This window comes from Hemitrygon akajei, chromosome 14 (assembly GCF_048418815.1).
Source record: "Hemitrygon akajei chromosome 14, sHemAka1.3, whole genome shotgun sequence".
Taxonomy (NCBI): domain Eukaryota; kingdom Metazoa; phylum Chordata; class Chondrichthyes; order Myliobatiformes; family Dasyatidae; genus Hemitrygon; species Hemitrygon akajei.
Window position 1 is genome coordinate 35,020,205 of NC_133137.1, and position 23,147 is coordinate 35,043,351.

Below are 23,147 nucleotides of genomic sequence, written 5' to 3' on the forward strand. Positions count from 1 at the left end.
TTCATCATCTAAATGCACCATCCTGCAGAAGACTCATATTCTTAAAGCTTGTCGATAACTCAGTACCAAATGCCAATACATTTTATTTGTAATATACTCATCACAGAAAAGCTACAATGTGGAGAGAAGATATTGGGACACCAGGAACACTCATATAATGTTAATGACAATGGTTTCTCCATTTAGAAGCAAATGTTGATGCATTCCAACATGTCCAACAATGTTTAAATCTGGGGCTCACAACCTCTTTTATGCCATGGACTCCTACCATTAATGGGGTCAGTGGACCTCAGGTTTAAATTGAGCAGAGCAACAGAAGTTACAATATCTTTCATACCTGTGGCTCAGTCATAGCAAAACAGGACCTGATTTTCCCATCCAATAAAGGCAGAAGCCATTGTTGTTTCTGTGCTTCAGTTCCGTACATGGCCAGAATCTCCATATTCCCTGTATCTGGTGGAGAACAATTAAAGATCTGCAAAGTAAAATATTTACAAACAGATTAGCCACATCAAAACATTGGGTGGCGGGGTGGAGATGCTTCTCTACCAAAGGAGGTATAAGGTGCTTCTTCGCTCTGCTAGCCTGCAGGTCACTCTTGGGCAGGATATAGCACCTGCTCAGCCTCCCCCAAACCCGATCAGGGTCACGTGAACCCATGGGAGCAGGTGGTGGATGGTCATATGAGCAGCTGGTGCACATCACAAGTCCTGGTTATGTGACCACTGACATCAGGCAGACAGTCTCTGAAGAGTATTGATAATGGTTGGGGTCACCCATCTTGTAAAGACACTGCCCAGAAGAAGGCAATGGCAAAGCACTTCTGTAGAAAAATTTGCCACGAACTATCATGGCTATGGAAACCATGGTCGCCTATGTCACACGACACAGCACATAACAAACATTGAAACATACAGTGAAATGCGTCATTTGTGTCAGCAACCAAGAGTTCGAGGATGTGCTGGGGCAGCCTGCAAATGTTGTCATGCTTCTGGCACTAATATAGCATGCCCACCACTTGCTAAGCCCAACCCATACACCTTGGAGTGTGGGAGGAAACTAGAGCACCCAATGGAAACTGATGGGATCATGTGGAGAGCACACTAACTCCTTACAGGCAGAGGTGGCAATTGAAACCTGGAACACAATAGCTGGTGCCACAAAGTATTCTGGGACTGGTCCCGGCAGCTGCCATTTTGTGACACACACAATATGCTGGAGGAGCTCTGCAGACCAGGCAGCATCTACGAATAGTCAGTCAACATTTCAGTCCGACACCCTTCAAAGATTTTGTTTGCGTTGCTTTGGATTTCCAGCATCCGCAGAATTTCTCACATTTATTATTTGCCAGGGATTTTTGCTCAGGGATAGCTTAATCATAGCAATTGAATGTGGACACAAGGAGTTTCTCCTGATAAATCTGCTAAACCTGAGGCCATTTTCAGATAAGAAACTGCTTATTATGTAAAATGCCAAGCTTATAGAAGGAACAGGATATGGCCTGGTCATCTAGGCCAAGGGTTTGGTTTGAAGCAGTCTGAGCTGAAAAGGAAAAAAGAAATAACCTAGGCACAAGTCAAGGGGAAAGAGCCATAATGCAATGCTGCCTACAGTCCTGGGCCTCGTCCAATGAGAAGTGGACACAGGTCAGTCAAATGAGCTTGAGCCAACAAAATTGAAACATCAGAGACTGATCTGATAAGGAAACAGATAGGAATAGGGGATTTTGGGAGCACAGACTGCAAGAACTCTGTGGAGACCAACCACTGCAGAAGAGGATGAGCCCATATCAGAAACGTGGAGATTATATTGGGATCAAGAACACCTGGCCAGCATACCTTATCTATTATTTGACTGTTCATGGAGGGTCAGCAAAACCTAGTGGGTGCACATACAGGTAATTAGTTTTGTGAATTCATGTGTTAGTTAACTGAGCCAATGAAGGTGGTAATAAAAAGATGCCTGTTATGCTGTTGGTGTTCAGGGCAGCAAAGAAGGTTTCCACCACTGGTGGTGTTTAAGGCTTCCTTCATTGTGTTAGCAGCTTCCTCTCGATTCTTACTACTGTCAGTCATGCAAGTCCCGGGTGGAGACTCAGGAATGTCATCACACTCAGATGTAAAAGGATTCTTCATTGCTGTTTCTGTAACAATTTTGTTTTACCAGTCAGGGTTGTTAGCCCTGAGCTGAATCCCTGAACCTGGAGGACCGGTGGACCACCCTTAGTCTGGCTTCTACCCTTTGACCTGTTTGGCATGGGTGACCCTACCAGCAGCCGAACTATAAAGCCCAGACTCCAGCTGACGTAGCTATCCGGGTCATTGAGGCACACAAGCCTCCAAACTCTACGACAAGGTTGTGGTTCTCTTGCAGATCAATAAAAGTACTTGCCAGTAGATACAGATTTTCTCTGTGCCTAACTGATCATTATTGCTGAGGGTTAATAGTTGTAACAACATGAAATTGTAATACACAAATAGTGAACCTTTGTAAATAAATGTCAGCAGACAACATCAGGGAAAAGCGTGCACTCTTTACGAGACAAAGAAATAAAATAGTAATACCTCAGGTGCAGGTGGGGACCTCCCCATAACCTCACAGAAGAAAGCATACATTAGATTTGTCAGTCCAGGTGTATATTTAGCCTCAGAATCAGCTGCTGGGGGTAAAAATAAGTTCCAGAGTCCACTTGCTTTGGCTTCATTCTGAAAATGCAGCATAAAGTTCTTATTAGGCAGCATCTGCAAATAATATTTCCATTTTATTTTTGTCTAAGCACTTATCTATCACTCCATTCAATCAAAACCATGTAATCCTCTTTAACACTTGCATTTATGACCAAGCTGGAGGTTGGATGACTTCCTAAAGCTGCCTTAATACAAGCAGTTTCTAGTCAGCCTTAAATCCCGAGTCAGATTTTAAAAGTACCCATTCTGATGAAGCCTTGCTAAACAATAACATAATTCTCTTTCTTGATTATGCATAAAATTTGCCTCCAGACCTGATGCCTCCGAACCCTTCCACAAATACAGCTGTATTTAAGCACAACATCTAAAGCATCTCTAATTGTATTTTCTAATATTTAACCATCTCCCCCACCCCTAATGGCTTCCACCAACTCCCATGCGCTGGTCCAAAAAACTTTTAACAAATTTGAAATGCTGGAGGAACTCAGCAGGTCAGGCACCATCTGTGGAGGGAAATAAACACTCTACATTTTGGACTGAGACCCTTCATATGGACCAGAAAGTTGGGAGGAGAGGGAGGAATACAAGTTGGCAGATAGGTGAAACCAGGTGAGGGGATGGGAGAGGGAATGAAGTAAGAAGCCGGGAGGTGATAGGTGGAAAAGTGAATGAATTGAGGACAGTAGACGGTGAAATAAAGAAAAGGAGGTGGGGAACTAGAGAGAGGTGATGAGCAGGTTATGAGAATACAGGAAGGGAAGAGATGGGATGAAAGAGCTACCAGAACGAGAGAACACAAAGGTGGATGGTTACCAAACATAGAGAAATTGATGTGCATGCCATTGGGTTGGAGACTACCCCGACAGGATATGAAACTGTGGACCCAAAACTGCTCATAATACTCCATGAGGCCTCAGCACTGCTTTATAAAGCCTCAACATTACATCCTTGCTTTTATATACTAGTCCTCTCCAAATGAATGCTAACATCTCATTTATCTTCCTACCACCGACCAACCTGCAAATTAACCTTTAGGAAATCCTACAGGAGGATTCCCAAGGCCCATGTCATGCCCGAACATATCTCTGTATAAAACAATTAAATGCAGCTACACAATTAAGCACACCTTTAATTCCTCCATTTTTTCATTTGGGATCCACTGTGTATCAGCTTTCTTATGTCCCATAAGCTGCTGCTCCTGAGGATAGATGTGTTTGTCCATGAATTCAGTCAGCTTGTGGTACAACTCTTGCACTTGAGCAGGTAGTCCCGCAGGCGAGATGATCAAATGCCCTTTTGAAACTGACTCTGAAAGTCTGCGGTGATTAACATCAGGCAAAGATGGAGACAGGAAATGGGCTGGTGACATTCTCTGCTGGCTCCACGTGGAGTACTTTCTCACTGCAGGGCCTGCGTTGCCAGCAGGAATTGAATTGAAGATTCGGAATCCCTCCCTTACAGCAAACACCCATGCCAGCTCAGCCATTTTCTCAGCAAGTCCCCCAACGCTGTCAGCTTTATCTGAACTTGCCTGCCCTGAACAGAATATTAAGCAGAAAATTAAACCACTGAAATGTATATGCAGCATATATCTGTGCAGTGTTCCAGTTTGGAGACCACAAACCAGAGCACTGACGTCCTTTTCAGATAAAATATACTTAACAGCAGTAATATACGTAACTGTACCAAATATAATGCCTGGGCAGGTACCAACATATTGTCTTCAACTGTAGCTGTTAACATTTAGTAAGTACTGTATTAGGTTCCATTCTAATGACAAAGTCAGCTAAATAAATATGAGAATGGAAGATTAAGTTTTCATTTTATTTCTTCATTAAAGACTTATGAAATATCATTACTGATATTAGCTGAACAACTTCTTCAATAGGTTCGACAGCACAATCTCACCCTCACCGCAGAACTCCACACCAGGCTTACTTCCCTCACAGGAAAATAGCCACTCACAGGAGACCTGGCCCACGCCCAGGTTTACGGCTGCACAGGTGGAAGGTCAACTGAGGAAGATCTGTACCAGCAAGGCGGCTGGACCGGATGGAGTTTCCCCACGATTACTGAGGGCCTGTGCGACTGAACTGGGAGAACCACTACAGCGCATCTTCAACATGAGTCTAGATCAGAGAAGAGTACCCAGACAGTGGAAAACATCCTGTATTGTCCCGGTACCGAAGAAACCACAACCAAAGGAGTTGAATGACTTCAGACCTGTTGCCTTGACATCGCACGTGATGAAGACCATGGAGCGGCTGATAATACAGAATCTGAGGCCACAAACCAGGCACGCCCGGGATCCGCTTCAGTTTGCGTATAAGGAGAAGGTGGGAGTGGAGGATGCTATCACGTATTTGCTGCACAAATCACTCTCTCACCTAGATGGGGTCAGTTGTGCTGTGAGGATTACATTCCTTGACTTCTCTAGTGCCTTTAACACCATCCAGCCCAAGATCTTAAAGCACAAACTAACGGAGATGGGAGTAGACTCTCACATGGTGGATTGGATAGTGGACTACTTGACAGATAGACCTCAGTATGTGCAGTTGGGAGACTGTAGGTCTGACACGGTGGTCAGCAGCACAGGAGCGCCACAGGGAACCGTACTCTCTCCGGTCCTGTTCACCCTGTACACATCAGACTTCCAATATAACTCGGAGTCCTGCCATGTGCAGAAGTTCGCTGATGACACGGCCATAGTGGGGTGTGTCAGGAATGGACAGGAGGAGGAGTATAGGAAACTGATACAGGACTTTGTGATATGGTGCAACTCAAACTACCTGCGTCTCAATGTCACCAAGACCAAGGAGATGGTGGTGGACTTTAGGAGATCTAGGCCTCATATGGAGCCAGTGATCATTAATGGAGAATGTGTGGAGCAGGTTAAGACCTACAAGTATCTGGGAGTACAGTTAGACGAGAAGCTAGACTGGACTACCAACACAGATGCCTTGTGCAGGAAGGCACAGAGTCGACTGTACTTCCTTAGAAGGTTGGCGTCATTCAATGTCTGCAGTGAGATGCTGAAGATGTTCTATAGGTCAGTTGTTGAGAGCGCCCTCTTCTTTGTGGTGGCGTGTTGGGGAGGAAGCATTAAGAAGAAGGACGCCTCACGTCTTAATAAGCTGGTAAGGAAGGCGGGCTCTGTCGTGGGCAAAGTACTGGAGAGTTTAACATCGGTAGCTGAGCGAAGGGCGCTGAGTAGGCTACGGTCAATTATGGAAAACCCTGAACATCCTCTACATAGCACCATCCAGAGACAGAGAAGCAGTTTCAGCAACAGGTTACTGTCGATGCAATGCTCCTCAGACAGGATGAAGAGGTCAATACTCCCCAATGCCATTAGGCTTTACAATTCAACTGCCAGGACTTAAGAACTTTTTTTAAAGCTATTATTAATGCTTTTTGAGTTAGTGATTTAGATGCATATCATATTATTACTGAGTTAAGTATTGTATGTAATGAGTTCTTGCTACAACAAGTGTATGGGACATTGGGGAAAAAAAATGTTGAATTTCCCCATGGGGATGAATAAAGTATCTATCTATCTATCTATCTATCTACAGTCCTTACAGTTCCAGTCATCCAGTGTAACTGTCCTTACCACTCCAGTCACCCAGGGTTATTCTCATTACAGTTCCAGTCACCCAGTGTAACTGTCCTTACCACTCCAGTCACCCAGTGTTACTCTCATTACAGTTCCAGTCACCCAGTGTAACTGTCCTTACCACTCCAGTCACCCAGTGTTACTCTCATTACAGTTCCAGTCACCCAGTGTAACTGTCCTTACCACTCCAGTCACCCAGTGTTACTCTCATTACAGTTCCAGTCACCCAGTGTAACTGTCCTTACCACTCTAGTCACCCAGTGTTACTCTCATTACAGTTCCAGTCACCCAGTGTTACTGTCCTTACCACTCCAGTCACCCAGTGTTACTCTCATTACAGTTCCAGTCACCCAGTGTAACTGTCCTTACCACTCCAGTCACCCAGTGTTACTCTCATTACAGTTCCAGTCACCCAGTGTAACTGTCCTTACCACTCTAGTCACCCAGTGTTACTCTCATTACAGTTCCAGTCACCCAGTGTTACTGTCCTTACCACTCCAGTCACCCAGTGTTACTCTCATTACAGTTCCAGTCACCCAGTGTAACTGTCCTTACCACTCCAGTCACCCAGTGTTACTCTCATTACAGTTCCAGTCACCCAGTGTTACTGTCCGTACCACTCCAGTCACCCAGTGTTACTGTCCGTACCACTCCAGTCACCCAGTGTTACTCTCATTACAGTTCCAGTCACCCAGTGTTACTGTCCTTACCACTCCAGTCACCCAGTGTTACTCTCATTACAGTTCCAGTCACCCAGTGTAACTGTCCTTACCACTCCAGTCACCCAGTGTTACTCTCATTACAGTTCCAGTCACCCAGTGTTACTGTCCTTACCACTCCAGTCACCCAGTGTTACTCTCATTACAGTTCCAGTCACCCAGTGTTACTGTCCTTACCACTCCAATCACAGTATGTTACAGTATATGTGGAGTTTGTGTGTTGGCACTGTGACTATGAATTTCTCTTGCTGTTCCAATTTCTTCCCACAAACCAAAGATGTGGGAGGGCGCCAAGGTAGCATTGTGCTTAGTATGATAGTGTTACAGATTGGGACATGGGACACTGGTGTTTGGAGTTCAATTCCGGCAGCGTCTATAAGGAGTTTGTACGTCATCCCCATCAATCTGTGGCTTTCCTCCGGGTGCTCCGGTTTCCTCCCATTGTCCAAAGACATATCGGTAAGTAGGTTAACTGATCATTGTAAATTGTCCTGAGGTTACTGGGCAGTGTGACTCATTCAGCAGGAAGGGCTTATGCTCCTAACTAACTAGATAACTAGATAACAACACACACAAAATGCTGGAGGAACTCAGCAGGCCAGGCAGCATCTAAGGAAAACAGTAAACAGTCGATGTTATAGGCTGAGACCCTTCATCTGGACTGGAAAAACAAAGATGAGAAGTCAGAGTAAGAGGGTGGGGGAGGGCAGAGAGGAGTACAAAGTGGCAGGTGATAGATGAAACCAGGAGAGGGAGAAGAGTGAGGTTAAGGGCTGTGAAGTTGATTAGTGAAAGAGATAAAGGGCTGAAGAAGGGGAATCTGATAGGAGGGGGTAGAAGACCATGGAGAAAATGTCATCTACAAATCCCTGAGGGCCAAAGAAACGCAAGCCAGCGGAATTCAAAGGTCAACTGAAGGAGTAGCCACACAGGACCGAGGCAAGTGAACAGGAGGGAGGGTCGGTATAAAAACGATCACTCCTAGACAGAAACACCAACAACTGCCCACTGAGGATGCCCGCTCAGCTGCTGATGAAAAGTCTGCAAGCTTGCTGAACAGCACAACATCAATTAATGACATGCCCATTTATGCTTCATATTTCATGTCAATGATCTAGATGACGGCAATGGAGATATTTACCATTACCTGAGAAATGCCGCTGACATCTTCTTCTGGTGTTTAAGACTTTTCAGAAAGAAAAACTGCAATCTGATCTAGAAATAGTGAGAGATATTAATGTGCATTGCTAATGCACTGATGAGGTCAGAGTTAAATCCATTAAAGGGAAAATGTGGATAACACAGTGCAGTTATTAAGAGCATATAGTGAAGGGAAACAAGACCCAGGGTATCAAAGAGAACCTCAGTGTATTTGCAGAAGACCTTGATTAGAAATATAGGAAATATAGAAAAGGGTCTAACTATCTGTAGTAAGATTTGTAGGTCCCAGAAAATGTTGAGAAGAGTTTCTCCTAGATTAATACACAAGTTAAAAACCCTTAGATGTTATAGGAGCCACACATCTGTTCTCTTTCTGCATTGTATTCAGTGCTATGCGTTTATTATGGTAACTAGTCACAAGTTAACAAATTTTATAACACATGCCAGTGCTAATAAACCTGATTCCGATTCTGAGTGGGGGGGGGGGGGGGGGGAGGGAAGGCACGGTAAAAGCGAAGGGGATAAGTTGCACATTCGAAGTTTGTAGCTTGGGACCAGCACATGTCGTATCTTTTGCTGACTGTTCAGTAACGGTTAATTGCACTGAGCTTAAACTTGGTTAAGCTTAAGTTTCATCGCTTCAAGACAGTATGTTTGCTGATTGTTAATAAATGGTTTGTCTCTTAGAGCAATCATTGGAGTGTCATAGAAACATAGAAAACCTACAGCACAATACAGGTCCTTCGGCTCCCAAAGTTGTGCCGAACATGTCCCTACCTTAGAACACCCTAGGCTTTACCCATAGCCCTCTATTTTACTAAGCCATAAAAGTATAAAAAGTCTGTAGGGTCACAGGCAGCAACAATTGTTTTGGTTTTGGCACTACAGATGTCATACAACCATAATAGTTCAAAACAGTGGATCTCCTACCTATAGGGAAATGGCTGGGGCAGACTTTACTGAACTATTTAAAGTCATGTATTGACAAGGCGACTGTGGTTAAATACCGTAGATTCCGGATTATAAGCCGCTACTTTTTTCCCACATTTTGAACAGCTTTGAACTCTGCGGCCTTTAATCCGAAGCGGCTAATACATGGTTTTTTTTCATGCCGCCTCGTAAACATTTTGCCTTGTAACAGTAGACCAATAAAATTGATGAGTAGTTCACAGAGGTCCAATGAAATTGTACGATAAATCAAGCGCACTTTCACAATTAAATTATTGTAAATCAGTCATTTGTACTCACCCTCATCAACATGGAAAATACTCGAAGAAAAGCAAGACCCGAGCGCGTCAGACCCGATTAGACCCGATCACGTTACGCAAGCGCGTCAGACCCGATTAGACCCGATCGCGTTACGCAAGCGCGTCAGACCCGATTAGACCCGAGCGAAAACGCTGCTTTTAAGTTAAAGGCTCGCAGTATATATATTTTTACCAGTCGCTAGGAGATATTGGAATGTTGTTCGTGCTGTTCAGTAAAAAAGTATATGCAACGTAATTTGTGTTACCGATACGTATGTATATTTAAAAGTAGCGGTGCGGCCTAAAATCCGGTGTGGCCTTTACAATTAAAAAATTGATTTTATTTCTAAAATTAGAGCCAGCGGCTTTTAATCAGGTGCGCTCTGTAGTCCGGAATCTACGGTAAGTCTTAATGATGTCAGATACACACAAGATATTAGAATTTTTTTTTCATCTTTGTAATCATATACACCAAGAACAGGCTCCTGGTTCAAGCTGTTGTTGGAAATTTAAAACTAATCTTCTAAGAGAGAAATGTACCCAGATGGAAGAGATTAATGCCTTGCCTTTGAAAAGCTAAGTACAAACTGCTTCATAATCAATGCTATTTCCTGGTTTTCATTTCTCATCCTATTTAGATGACTGAAGAGAAATATTCCCAAACATCTCTTTTATTTAAGTTGACTGGCATCTATTTTGCTTCTCGCAGGAGATGAATTAATTTTTAGTGGAGGTGAATATTTATAACTGAAATTTCATTAGCAAATGGGTCAGTAATCATATAGAATTCCCAATAGCCAAGTATTAAAGTGATCAGCAGCGCAAATCCTTTTGCTTTTTCTTCTGCAAGCCGTCAAGGTCAAACGTAGTAACCTAGCTGACAGCAATAAACCAGAACTTGTGACCTACAGAGCTCGATATGGACCTGTAAAACCTAGTCTTATGAAATGAATTGCAGTAATGTTTGAGCCCCCAATGATAGCCTCAGTCATACAGCGCTCTGTATTACTTCTCCAAATCCTGTGTTACATGGTCTAGTCCTTCTGGATTGGGTCACTATGTCATCCATGCAGCAGAAGTAGAAAGCATTCCATGTCAAATTCCAGACTCTCACCTTGAAGTGACCGCTTATGAATACCCTGGATTATCGCTGCAACTCGGAAGAAGGAAAAAGCCATATAGAAATTCCAGTTCTCTATTGGATTTATCCCCATGTTGTCACAATAAAGGGCTAGGTATTCCAAATCAGATGGGATTCCTAATTCCTTCAAATCACACTTACTCATTCCTGCGGCAGAATCAAAAGAGACAAAATCAGGGTTGAATCACCACAGTAAATCAACTTCTTCAATCACTAACCTGAAGATAATTGCATCACAAACACCAAGTAGACTGAATTAAAAATCAAAAACTTAGAGCAAAAATAACATACATCCAAACCACCGGGCGTCAGGGTGGAGATACATCTCTACCAAAGGAGGCTCTTCCCTCCTCTAGCCCGCAGGTCACCCTTGGGCAAGGTGTAGCACCTACTTAGCCCACCCCCCTACCCCGATCAGGGTCACATGAAGACATGGAGGAGGTGCTGGGTGATTGAATGAGCAGCTGGTGCAAATCACAAGTCCTGGTTATGCACCCACTGGCTCCAGGCAGACAATCTCTTAAGAGTATTGATAATGACTGGGGTCATCCGTCTCATAAAGACACTGCCCAGAAGGCGGCAATGGCAAACCACTTCTGTGGAAATATTTGCCAAGAACAATCACGGTTCTGATCATGATCACCCACAGCACATAATGAATGAATGAATGATCCAAACTACATTATTCCAGCTTGATTCCGTGATATTTCTATTGGCTCACAGCAATGAGATCATGATCCAAGTTTCAATGCAGAAACTTAAGCATATCACTTACATACACTTAAATGCAATCTGAAGAACATATTGTGCCTTTGGAAATGCTGTATTACTGAAGTATTAAAATTAAGGCCATCGCAGGGTCAAAGTCTGCTTAAATGAAGGTAGCAGTTTCAATAGAATAACCTGTAGGGTAAATGAATTTATGCAGTGATTTGGCCCAGCATTTACCCTTAACAATACCAAAAAGAGGTTAGATGCATATTTACCTCATGGGGAAGCATGGTATATGGAAAATGCCAGCAAATTTTACCATTAAAGATGTTGCTCACTGTGGGAAAGGTATAAGTTCATCATTTTTTTCAAATGACCCCAATGAGAGAATATTGCTTAACTTATATATTACCTCTGCAAAGGGGGAAGTCCTCTGGGAAATAGTGTGCCATACAGTTGAATGCCACATCAGAGATGGGGTCTCCCAAAGTGGACAACTCCCAATCCAACACTGCCAGCACCTCAGGTTTATCAGGGTGGAAAATAAGATTATCCAGCCTAAATCACAGAGGCAAGGATGGAATGAAATGGAATGGATGTAGGGAAGAGATGTTTGGTAAAGATAAAGAGGTAATAGAAGGGGTAGGGAGAGATAGGAAAGTGAATATAAGTGACCGGAGGGAGAATGGGTAGAGAAAAAAAGAGAAACAGTGAGAAGTGTGGGGAAAAAAGAGAAAACAAATATTTAAACTACAGTTCAAGTTATACTCGCTACACAACAGATTCTTAAGCTTACAGTAAGTATGCATATATACAGTATATAAATAAAGTAAATAAGTGCAAAAATAGAAATAAAAAAGTAGGAAGGTATTGTTCATGGGTTCAATGTCCTTTCAGAAATCGGACAGCAGACGGGAAGAAGCTGTTCTTGAATTGCTAAGTGTGTGCCTTCAGGCTTCTGTACCCCCTCCCCAATGGTAGTAATGAGAACAATTGCTTAAATACATCAGTGCCATGGTGACAAGTTAGAACAGGATATTGTGTCTCATTATTTAAGTTGTCTTCAAAGCCCCATGGAATCTACATCTTAGTCTTAAATATCACATCCAACCATTAACTCTGAAGTTGAAAGATGACTTCTCCAATGAAACTATTATACAGCACAGAAACAGGCCCTTTGGCACAACTCATCCCAACCGCCATGTTGTCTTCCTGAGTTAATTCCATTTGACCCATGCCCCTCTAACCCTTTCCTATCTATGTACCTGTCTAATTGCCTTTTAAATGCTGCATTGTACCTGCTTCTACAGCTTCCTCTGGCAACTTGTCCCACAGACCCCATCCTCCCCAACCTCCACGTGAAAAAGTTAAACCTCGGGTCCCTTTCAAATCATCTACGAATACATGGACTTGGGCAATAAATCATACACACCTGAAGTCTCCATGCACAACTGTGGTCTTATCCTGCTTTGGAAAGTGTTGTGGAAGCCAGCTCATGAGTCGTTCCATCGCCGGAATAACATGAGTTTCAGTTGCTCGATACTGCTTTGTCCATACGTGAACTTGCCGCTCAATGTAATTGCCTTAAAGAAAAATATCATTATAACAATGCCAGCTCCAGACAAAGAAGTGGCAAGCAAGTATTAAACTTTGAAGAAACAAGAAATTAAACTGAATATAGTATTGTTTTCCATTGATGCTTACAGATTTTCCAAAATAGCTTACTGTGATAAAGATCAAATTCATTCCAAAGATCCCAAGTTTTCAGTCTTGGTACTAACTAATATTAAAAAAATTTGAATTATTATGATTTATCTTGTTGACTTTGATTTGAATAAAACAAATATCAGCCATTAGATGTTCAATCCAATGTACACATAAGCAAATAAACAGAGCTGAAATCATACACTGATATTCTACCACATTGTAATCTCGGAAGACTAGCACGCATGCTCCTGCATACAAACTTCAGATTAAGAAATCTAGCTCTTAACTTGCATGACAGGCACATTGAATAATTCAAAATTTATTTAAAAAATCTTAGTGATGAGGAAATAACTCCATTCTGTACATAAGCAGAAGGAGCAAATGCACAAAAAGTAGTAACTAATCACAAAGAAACACAGAAAATGCTGGAGGAACTCAGCATGTCAGGCAGCATACAAGGAAATTAATAAACAGTTGACATTTTGGGCAGAGATTCTTTATCAGGACTGGAAAGGAAGTGGCTCGGCCCAAAATGTCGACAGTAGATGCTGCCTGAATTGCTGAGTTCCTCCAGCATTGTGTGTGTTACCTTGGACTTCCAGCATCTGCAAATTTTTTCATGTTTTTGATACTAATCAGAAAGAGTCCTGTACCGTGTTTTCCAAAATCCTCCAATCCAGCAGTCAGAATATCCAGCTTGTGAATCTGGCCTAGAACACGAATCATGGCACTGTAAATGTCTCCTCGCTCGCTGACAGTTAATCCTGGCAATGTTGGGTCCTTAAATATTCTTCCTGGGCAGTACTCCATCAGATAAAAGGAAGTCCCAAGAACACTGGAAAAATAGGAGAAAAACGCTATTTTACATGGAATTAATTATATGGTACTGAAATGCAAGTGCATTTTCAGATATAACTAGATAACAGGGCAATACATAGTCCCAAAAATCAAATAAATAATAATCGCAAGTAAGCTATGAGCATTTACTCTCCCTCCATCACCAGCTCAAATTCCCTCATCACTCTAAATCTCGTCAATTTGCTTTTCATCACACTCCATTCTCTGGTTTCTCTCGTTTCTTCCATTTTTATTGCATGTTGAAATATCCCAGCTGTGGGTGCTGCAGAAATGGAAGACATTGCTGAACAATGGGCACAGTAGGGTGATATGATAGATGAGAATGCTGTGTGCTCAGAGCATCTACGTTACTCAAGCAATGGACTGCGATTTGTGAAGCCATTAGGAGAAATAAAAACTCTTTCCACATGAGATACTGCACAGAACAGGCCCTTCCAATTCTTCGAGCCACACTGCCCAGCAATCCCGATTTAATCCTAGCCTAATTGTGGGATAATCAATGACCAATTACCCTACCAACTGGTATGTCTTAGAATTGTGGGAGGAAACTGGCACACCTGGAGGAAATCCACAAAGCCACAGGAGAATGTACAAACTCCTTACAGGCAGCAGCAGGAATTGAACCTGGGTTGCTGGGACTGTAAAGCATTGTGCTAACCACTATGTTACCGTGCCACCTTATACAGCCTCGTAAATCACGTGTTCCAGTGGGCATGCAAGCATCCACTTAGTACATATTTTACATGCTTGTTTTGGAGGCTTGCGCGTCACAGTGACCCAGAGAGCTATGCTGGCTGGAGTCGGGGCATTGTGTTTTGGCTCTTGGTAGGGTCACCTATGCCAAACAGGTCAAAGGAGACTAAGAGTGGTCCATCAGTCCTCCAGGTTTGGGTGTTCAGCTCAGGGCTAACAACCCTGACTTATCAAAATGATTAGTTACGGAAACAGCAATGAAGACTCCTACTACATCTGGACACGACTGTATAGAAAGACAGAAATAGAGGGCGCTTCTATCTTTCTTTCTCAGTCTTTTTTATTAAGTTTTGAATTGATAAACATAACAATGATAATGATACAAAGCGATGGGGATTAAATTAATATCATTTAACGTATACAGACACAGACTCTGAGTAACATGTGTAATCTAAGCCTCCCAATCTCTTAATAACTGAACATGAAAAAGGTTCAAAAAATTTTATACAGAAAAAAAAGTCCCCCTAAACTAAAAAAAACACAAAAAATAACAAAACAAAACAAAATTAAAGCTGGACTGCCATGTTTCATCGGTTAAAATCATTATTTGTCATTTACTCCGCTCCTCTATACACGAACAAAAAGTTATTGAGAAGGATTCGGAAAAGGTCAGCTTACATCATATGAAAATGTTGAATAAATGGCCTCCAAGTTTCTTCAAATTTAACCGAAGGATCGATAGTACCACTCCTAATTTTTTTTTGAAAGTTTAAACATGTTATAGTTTGGGAAAGCCACTGAAATGTAGTAGGGGAATTAGAATCTTTCCATTTAAATAAAATGGATCTCTGGCTATTAATGTAACAAATGCAATCAAAAGGCAAGCTGAAGGGGATAAGTGACTAGATTCCGTCACTGGTAGACCAAAAATTGCAGTAATAGGATGAGGTTGTAAATCAATACGCAAAACTACTGAAATAATATCAAAAATGTCTTTCCAATATTTTTCCAAAAGAGGGCAAGACCAGAACATATGTGTCAAGGAAGCTACCTCAGAATTACATCTGTCACAGACAGGATTTATATGGCAATAAAAACGAGCTAACTTATCCTGAGACATATGCGCCCTATGAACCACCTTAAATCATATCAAAGCGTGTCTAGTACACATTGGAGAAGTGTTAACTATTAGAGAATTTTCTCCCATTTCTGCATAGGTAAAAATATCTGAAGTTCTCTTTCCCATTCATTCTTAATTTTATCAGATGTACCTAGACGTACTTTCGTAATCAGATCATAAATAATTGCTAATTAACTTTTCTGATAGGGGTTTAAACCTAAAAAAATTTCTGTAATTTCAGTTTGATGTGGTATCAGAAAAGTAGGTAAAATAACATTCAAAAATCTGCAAATATCTGAAAAAATGTGATCTAGGCAAATTATATTTATTAGACAACTGTTCAAAAGACATGAGACAGTTATCCATAAATAAATCACGAAAACGTGTTATTCCCTTCGCCTTCCATAAAAGAAAAGCTTGATCAGCTCTGGATGGTTGGAAGAAAAAATTAGATAGATTAGGACTTGATAGGATAAATTTATTCAATCCAAAAAATTTACGAAATTGAACCATATTCATATTGTAATTTTAGTTATCAGATTAGTCGTTTGTTTATTCAGTTTAGTAAGTGCAAAGGGAAGCGAGGCCCCTAAAATAGAAGCCAATGAGAACCCCTGTACAGGGGTTGCACTCAAGGTTCACCCATCGTGGACACTGAATTTCATCCAAATCTTGTATCCAGAACGTTAAATACCGAATATTAATTGCCCAATAATAGAATCTTAAGTTCGGCAATGCCAAACTGCCATTCTTTTTTGATTTCTGTAAATATTTCTTACTTAACCTAGGATTTTTATTCTGCCATATATATGAAGACATTTTAGAATCTATAATATCATAAAAGAATTTCGAGATGAAGATTGGTACTGCCTGAAATAGAGACAGAAATTTAGGTAAAATAATCATCTTAATAGCATTAATTCGACCAATCAATGATAAGGACAATGGGAACCATTTAGTAAGTAGTTGTTTAACATGATCAATTAAAGGTAAAAAGTTAACTTTAAATACCGTAGATCCTTATGCTTCTTAGTAATTTTAACACCCAAATAAGTAATCAGTAACCAGTCTAATTGGTGATTGTCTATAGACTGGGACTCGCATATTTCATGGGAAAAGCTCACTCTTATTAAGATTCAATTTATAACCAGAAGAACAACTAAACTGAGCAAGTAGTGATATTACTGCAGGGATGGATTTCTCTGGGTTAGAGTTAAATAGTAACAGCTCATCTGCATATAGTGATACCTTATGCGCCCCATTCCCACGAATAATGCCAAATATATTGGGTGAATCATGAAGAGTGATTGCCAAGGGCTCCAAGGCATTATCAAATAGTAAAGGACTTAAGGACAGCCCTGTCTAGTACCTCGAAAAAGCATGAAAAAGGGGTTCTCTGATTATTGGTAAGTACAGAAACCAAAGGTGTATGATATATCAATTTAATCCAAGATATGAATTTTGGGCTAAAATTAAATTTCTCAAGCGCGTTAAATAAATATTCCCATTCAACTCTATCAAACGCCTTCTCGGCGTCAAGCGAAATAACACATTCTGGAGTTTTAGATGAAGTATATATAATGTTCATTAACCTCCAAAGATTAAAATACAAATAACGATTTTTAATAAATCCTGTCTGGTCCTCGGAGACAATTTGTGGCAATACATTTTCCAATCTAATTGCCAATATTTTGGAAAAGATTTTGGAGTCCACATTCAACGAGGATATAGGTCTATATAATACACATTCAGTGGGGTCTTTATCTCTTTTAGGAATTAAAGAAATAGATGCTTCATAAAAGGATTGTGGTAATTTAACCTACAAATAAGGCATCCTTAAAGATTCTACATAACTAAGGAGAAAGTAGATCTGAAAAAGATTTTTAAAATTCTACTGTATACCCATCCAAACCAGCTGCTTTACCAGAATTCATCAAAGAAATTGCTTTCTTTATTTCTTCTTCCATGATGGGTGCATCTAATGCTAAACGTTCATTAAGTGGTAATTTCGGAATATTCAATTTCCTTAAAAATTCATGTATTATGGTAGAATCGTCAGGAAATTCTGATTGGTATAAAGAGGTATAGAATTCTTGAAAAGATTTATTAATTTCGTCATGGTCAACCGTCAAAATATCATCCTGTTTATGAACTGTAATAATCTGATGTTTAGCTGAAACAGCTTTCGATTGGTTGGCCAGTAATTTACCTGATTTATTACCATATATATAAAGTTGACTCTTAGTTTTAAGTAACTGATTTTCAATTGGGGATGTTAATAGCAAACTTGTGTTGCATCTGAAGTTCAACTCTCTTTTTATAAAGCTCCAGATTAGGAGCAGCAGAATATTTTTTATCCACTTCTTTAATCTTATCAACCAATGTACATATTTCATTATTAATTCATTTTTTCAAAACAGCAGAATATGAAATAATTTGCCCATGGATGTATACTTTAAAAGTATCCCATAATATCCCACTGGAAATTTCTTCTGTAAGGTTAGTTGAAAAGAAAAAGGCAGTCTGTTCTTTAATAAAGTTAACAAAGTTTAAGTCCTGAAGCTGAGTAGAATTAAACTGCCATTGTCTAGCACTAAAAGTTACATCAGTTAATTTGATTGGTAATTTCAAGGGCACATGATCGGAAACAATGATTGCATCGTGCTCACAAGCAGTAACAGACGGAACTAATCAAGAGTCGATTAAAAAAAGTAATCAACTCTAGAGTAATTATGATATACATGAGAAAAGAATGAGAACTCTTTATGGATGTTAGGATGTAAAAACTTCCACATTTCTAAAATTCTGGAGTCAACTAAAAAGGAATTAATAAAAATAGCGGATTTGCTTGGAAGTACCTGATTGGACGCTGTCCATCGAGGGATTCAGGCAGCAGTTAAAATCTCTGCCCATTATCAACGTATATTCATTTAAATTAGGAAGAGATGCAAATAGATGCTTAAAGAATTCAGGTTAGTCGGCATTTAGTTCACAGATATTAACCATAACAACTTTTTGGTTATAAAGTAAACCAGTAATTAACAGAAATCTACCTTTTGCGTCTGAGATTGTTTCATAGTGAACAAATGAAATTGAGGAGTCTATAAAAATAAAGACTCCTTTCACCTTAACCTGCGAGTTAGAGTGAAATTGTTGTACTTTCCAAAACCTAAAAAAAAGCTGATTATCCTCCTTCCTCACATGAGTTTCCTGGGCAAAGATCATCTGAAAAACTTTGAATGAAAAACTTCAAAAATCTTCTTCCGTTTAATCGGATGATTCAAACCATGCGTATTCCATGAGACAAAGTTAGTAATATTATCCATTTTATTTGAATAAACCATATGGTATGTAAAGATAGACAGATAGATAGATAGATAGATAGATACTTTATTCATCCCCATGGGGAAATTCAACTTTTTTTCCAATGTCCCATACACTTGTTGTAGCAAAACTAATAACATACAATACTTAACTCAGTAAAAAAATATGATATGCATCTAAATCACTATCTCAAAAAGCATTAATAATAGCTTTTAAAAAGTTCTTAAGTCCTGGCGGTTGAATTGTAAAGCCTAATGGCATTGGGGAGTATTGACCTCTTCATCCTGTCTGAGGAGCATTGCATCAATAGTAACCTGTCGCTGAAACTGCTTCTCTGTCTCTGGATGGTGCTATGTAGAGGATGTTCAGAGTTTTCCATAATTGACCGTAGCCTACTCAGCGCCCTTCGCTCAGCTACCGATGTTAAACTCTCCAGTACTTATCTTACTTAAGGGTTAATCTTACTCCATAGGAAACTGATGAATTAGGAAAAGGGGAAAAGGTTTAAAGGGGAACCAGAAGTTATGACAATTCAGACATATTTGTAGTTTCAAATCAGCCCAGATGAAATAAACTAAACTAAAAATAGCCCCACCCCCACCCACAAAAGTCCGAAAACTGGCCAATACACAGCCAGAAAGCTATCTAGAAATTCCCCTACCCGCTTCTCTCTTGAAGGCAAATTTCCAAAATTGAGAAGAATGCAAAATGCCACCCATAGTCAAAACATTGAGAAAAGAATGCCATAAAAAACACCAAAAAAACGTTAAAAAAAGCAGCCATTTGCAAAACATTTTGAAAAGCGAGATCTTGGAAAGTGAAACAGAATACAATCTTAATAATATTTCAAGGAAAAAAACAATCAATCACCAAATCAGATTCTTAATTATTTTCAAAAATGAACAATTGAAAATAAAAAATAAAGGAAAAACAAGGAACTTTAACATAGAAGCATGATAAATGTCCATATTCCAAAACAAAGTACAAGTGTTATCAAACCAAGGGCAAAAATTTTCAAACTTCAAAAGTCCAGATCTATGAACTGTTTATTAACTTATAAACCAAAAGAATACAGACACGAAGGAACAGTAAGTTTATTAGACAGCTGAGATCAAACGTTGATCCTCAAGGAATTGATGAGCTTCTTCCACGGGTTTAAACCATTTACGTGATTAATCAGGCAGAACAACCCTTAAACGAGCTGGAAATAGCAGAGCTGGTTGAAACTTTCTTTGATAAAGCTCGGACATCACCAGTTTTAAAAGCGATCTTTCCCGCATTACTTCGGGACTGTAGTCTTCAACCAGACGAAACTTGAGGTCTACATGTTCAATAACCCCTTTCCAAAGGGCAAATCGAATTAAATGCTCCTTGATATGCACATAGTGGAATCAGAGTATAACAGGTCGGGTCTTCAACTCTTTAGGAGGTGTTGCTCTTAAAGCACGGTGAGCACGATCAAGTATAGGGGGAGTAGAGAGAACTTCAGAGCCGAACACATCCATTAAAAATTGAGTAAAGAATTTAGTAAGGTCACCACTCTCAACATCTTCATGGAGTCCTATTATTCGCAGGTTCTGTCTACGACTGTGACTTTCCAGGTCAATAATTTTGAGTTTATACTGTTCCAGTATTTGAGTGGTTGAAGTTAATTTCTTTTCCAATGCATCCAATCTACAATCTCTCTGTCTTCCAGCCTCATCGAGTTCAGAAATTTGCCGCTGTTGTTTTTCACTCTCCCACTTATGTGCTCCCAGTCTACTTTCGATCTCCTTTAACAATACTTCCAAAGTAGAACATCTTTTATAGAATTTATCATCCAGGAGTTTGACATAGCCTCCAAAGTGAGTTGAGATGGTTTAGGCTATTGGAGTCACCTTCTCTCCTACCACTTCCATTACTGGCTTCCTTGCCTTCAGCTGATGCCTCTTGCCCTATGGTATTTATTTTCAGCGATTAAAAATCAAAGTTCAAGCATATAAAAGTGTTATAAACACTCTAACATAGTAGTGAAAGGGTGATTAAAAAAATTGCAAAATGAACGGAGCAAGGCCAAAATGCAACTTACTCCATCTAGTGCCCCAAGAGAACTCCCAGGCCTTCATTACTATATCTGGATACGAATGTATAGAAAGACAGAGAGATCTTTATTACCATATCTGGGTACGACTGGGTAGAAAGACAGAGGGGCCTTCATTACTATATCTGGACACGAATGTATAGAAAGACAGAGAGACCTTCATTAATATATCTGGACACGAATGCATAGACAGACAGAGATTGGGGGGGGGGGGAACCTTCATTACTATATCTGGATATGAGTGTACAGAAATCAGAGAGGGGGGCCTGCATCACTATATCTGGATACGACTGTACAGCAAGACAGAGATGGGGTGGGCCATCATCACTATATCTGGATACGACTGTATAGGAAGACAGAGATGGGGTGGGCCATCATCACTATATCTGGATACGACTGTACAGAAAGACAGAGATGGGGTGGGCCATCATCACTATTTCTGGATACGACTGTACAGAAAGACAGAGATGGGGTGGGCCATCATTACTATATCTGGATACGACTATACAGAAAGACAGAGATGGGGTGGGCCATCATCACTATATCTGGATACGACTGTATAGGAAGACAGAGATGGGGTGGGCCATCATCACTATATCTGGATACGACTGTATAGGAAGACAGAGATGGGGTGGGCCATCATCACTATATCTGGATACGACTGTACAGAAAGACAGAGATGGGGTGGGCCATCATCACTATTTCTGGATACGACTGTACAGAAAGACAGAGATGGGGTGGGCCATCATTACTATATCTGGATACGACTATACAGAAAGACAGAGATGGGGTGGGCCATCATCACTATATCTGGATACGACTGTACAGAAAGACAGAGATGAGGTGGGCCATCATCACTATATCTGGATACAACTGTAAAGAAAGACAGAGATGGGGTGGGCCATCATCACTATATCTGGATACGACTGTACAGAAAGACAGAGATGAGGTGGGCCATCATCACTATATCTGGATACGACTGTACCGAAAGACAGAGCTGGGGTGGGCCATCATCACTATATCTGGATACGACTGTATAGGAAGACAGAGATGGGGTGGGCCATCATCACTATATCTGGATACGACTGTATAGAAAGACAGAGATGGGGTGGGCCATCATCACTATATCTGGATACGACTGTATAGAAAGACAGAGCTGGGGTGGGCCATCATCACTATATCTGGATACGACAGTACAGAAAGACAGAGATGAGGTGGGCCATCATCACTATATCTGGATACAACTGTACAGAAAGACAGAGATGGGGTGGGCCATCATTACTATATCTGGATACGACTATACAGAAAGACAGAGATGGGGTGGGCCATCATCACTATATCTGGATACAACTGTATAGAAAGACAGAGATGGGTTGGGCCATCATCACTATGTAACCCCTGGGTCGCCGCAGGCATCGCTCAAACTCGTTCTAGTCTAGGGGGAGCAGCCTTCGGCCCCGCCAAACTGGGTAATCAGCTGGTGTGGATGCTGTGTGATGTCCCCGCCTCGCTCAGAAAAACAGACAGTACACCTTATGCAATTAAATGAGTACAATTTATAAAGATTACTATAACTAAGCGATTACTAACGATACAGTATATATGAATAAGAAAAAAAAAAGAAAAGGCGCCAAACTTATCAAAGTCCAAACCACTTCGTGCACAACCGTTGGAGCTCAATTACTGAAGTCTTCTGGCCACCATTCGATCCCCTCCGAATTTCTCGACCCGCCTCCTGAGACACCCACGGTGGTCGACCAGACGCTCCACACTCCTCTGTCTCCGTCTCCTCTCCTCACCGAAAACCTTGGGCCGGGGAGCCCCCGCTCGGGGTCCGTACCGTCGCCCTGCTTCCAGCAACCCGTACTCTCTCTCTCACTCCATCGCGCCGACTCCCCAAAAACCCCACCAACAATCAGTTTAAAGTCCCAAACAAGCTTCCAGCACTTATCATAACAAAGACGCTAGCATTCCTACTATTAACACAGGCGCCAGCATTCCTACTTTTAACAAAACAAAGACGCCATTTTGATTACATACACAGTAACAAAGAAAAAGAAAAAAACCCCCGTTACAACAATAT

At 40.8% G+C, this 23,147-nt stretch overlaps 1 protein-coding gene across 3 annotated transcripts in view; it reads right to left on the reverse strand.

Annotated features, from left to right (window-relative positions):
• acad11 (acyl-CoA dehydrogenase family, member 11) overlaps positions 1-23,147 on the reverse strand; it is a 315,908-nt gene that overhangs the window by 19,965 nt on the left and 272,796 nt on the right. For all 3 annotated transcript variants that reach the window (XM_073065812.1, XM_073065811.1, XM_073065810.1), the window contains exons 9-15: positions 13,643-13,824; positions 12,715-12,865; positions 11,695-11,840; positions 10,545-10,718; positions 3,814-4,223; positions 2,565-2,705; positions 338-475 (exon numbers count right to left, since the gene is read on the reverse strand). In XM_073065812.1, coding sequence (XP_072921913.1) covers positions 338-475; positions 2,565-2,705; positions 3,814-4,223; positions 10,545-10,718; positions 11,695-11,840; positions 12,715-12,865; positions 13,643-13,824 — 1,342 coding nt within the window. The remainder of the gene's footprint in view (positions 1-337; positions 476-2,564; positions 2,706-3,813; positions 4,224-10,544; positions 10,719-11,694; positions 11,841-12,714; positions 12,866-13,642; positions 13,825-23,147) is intronic.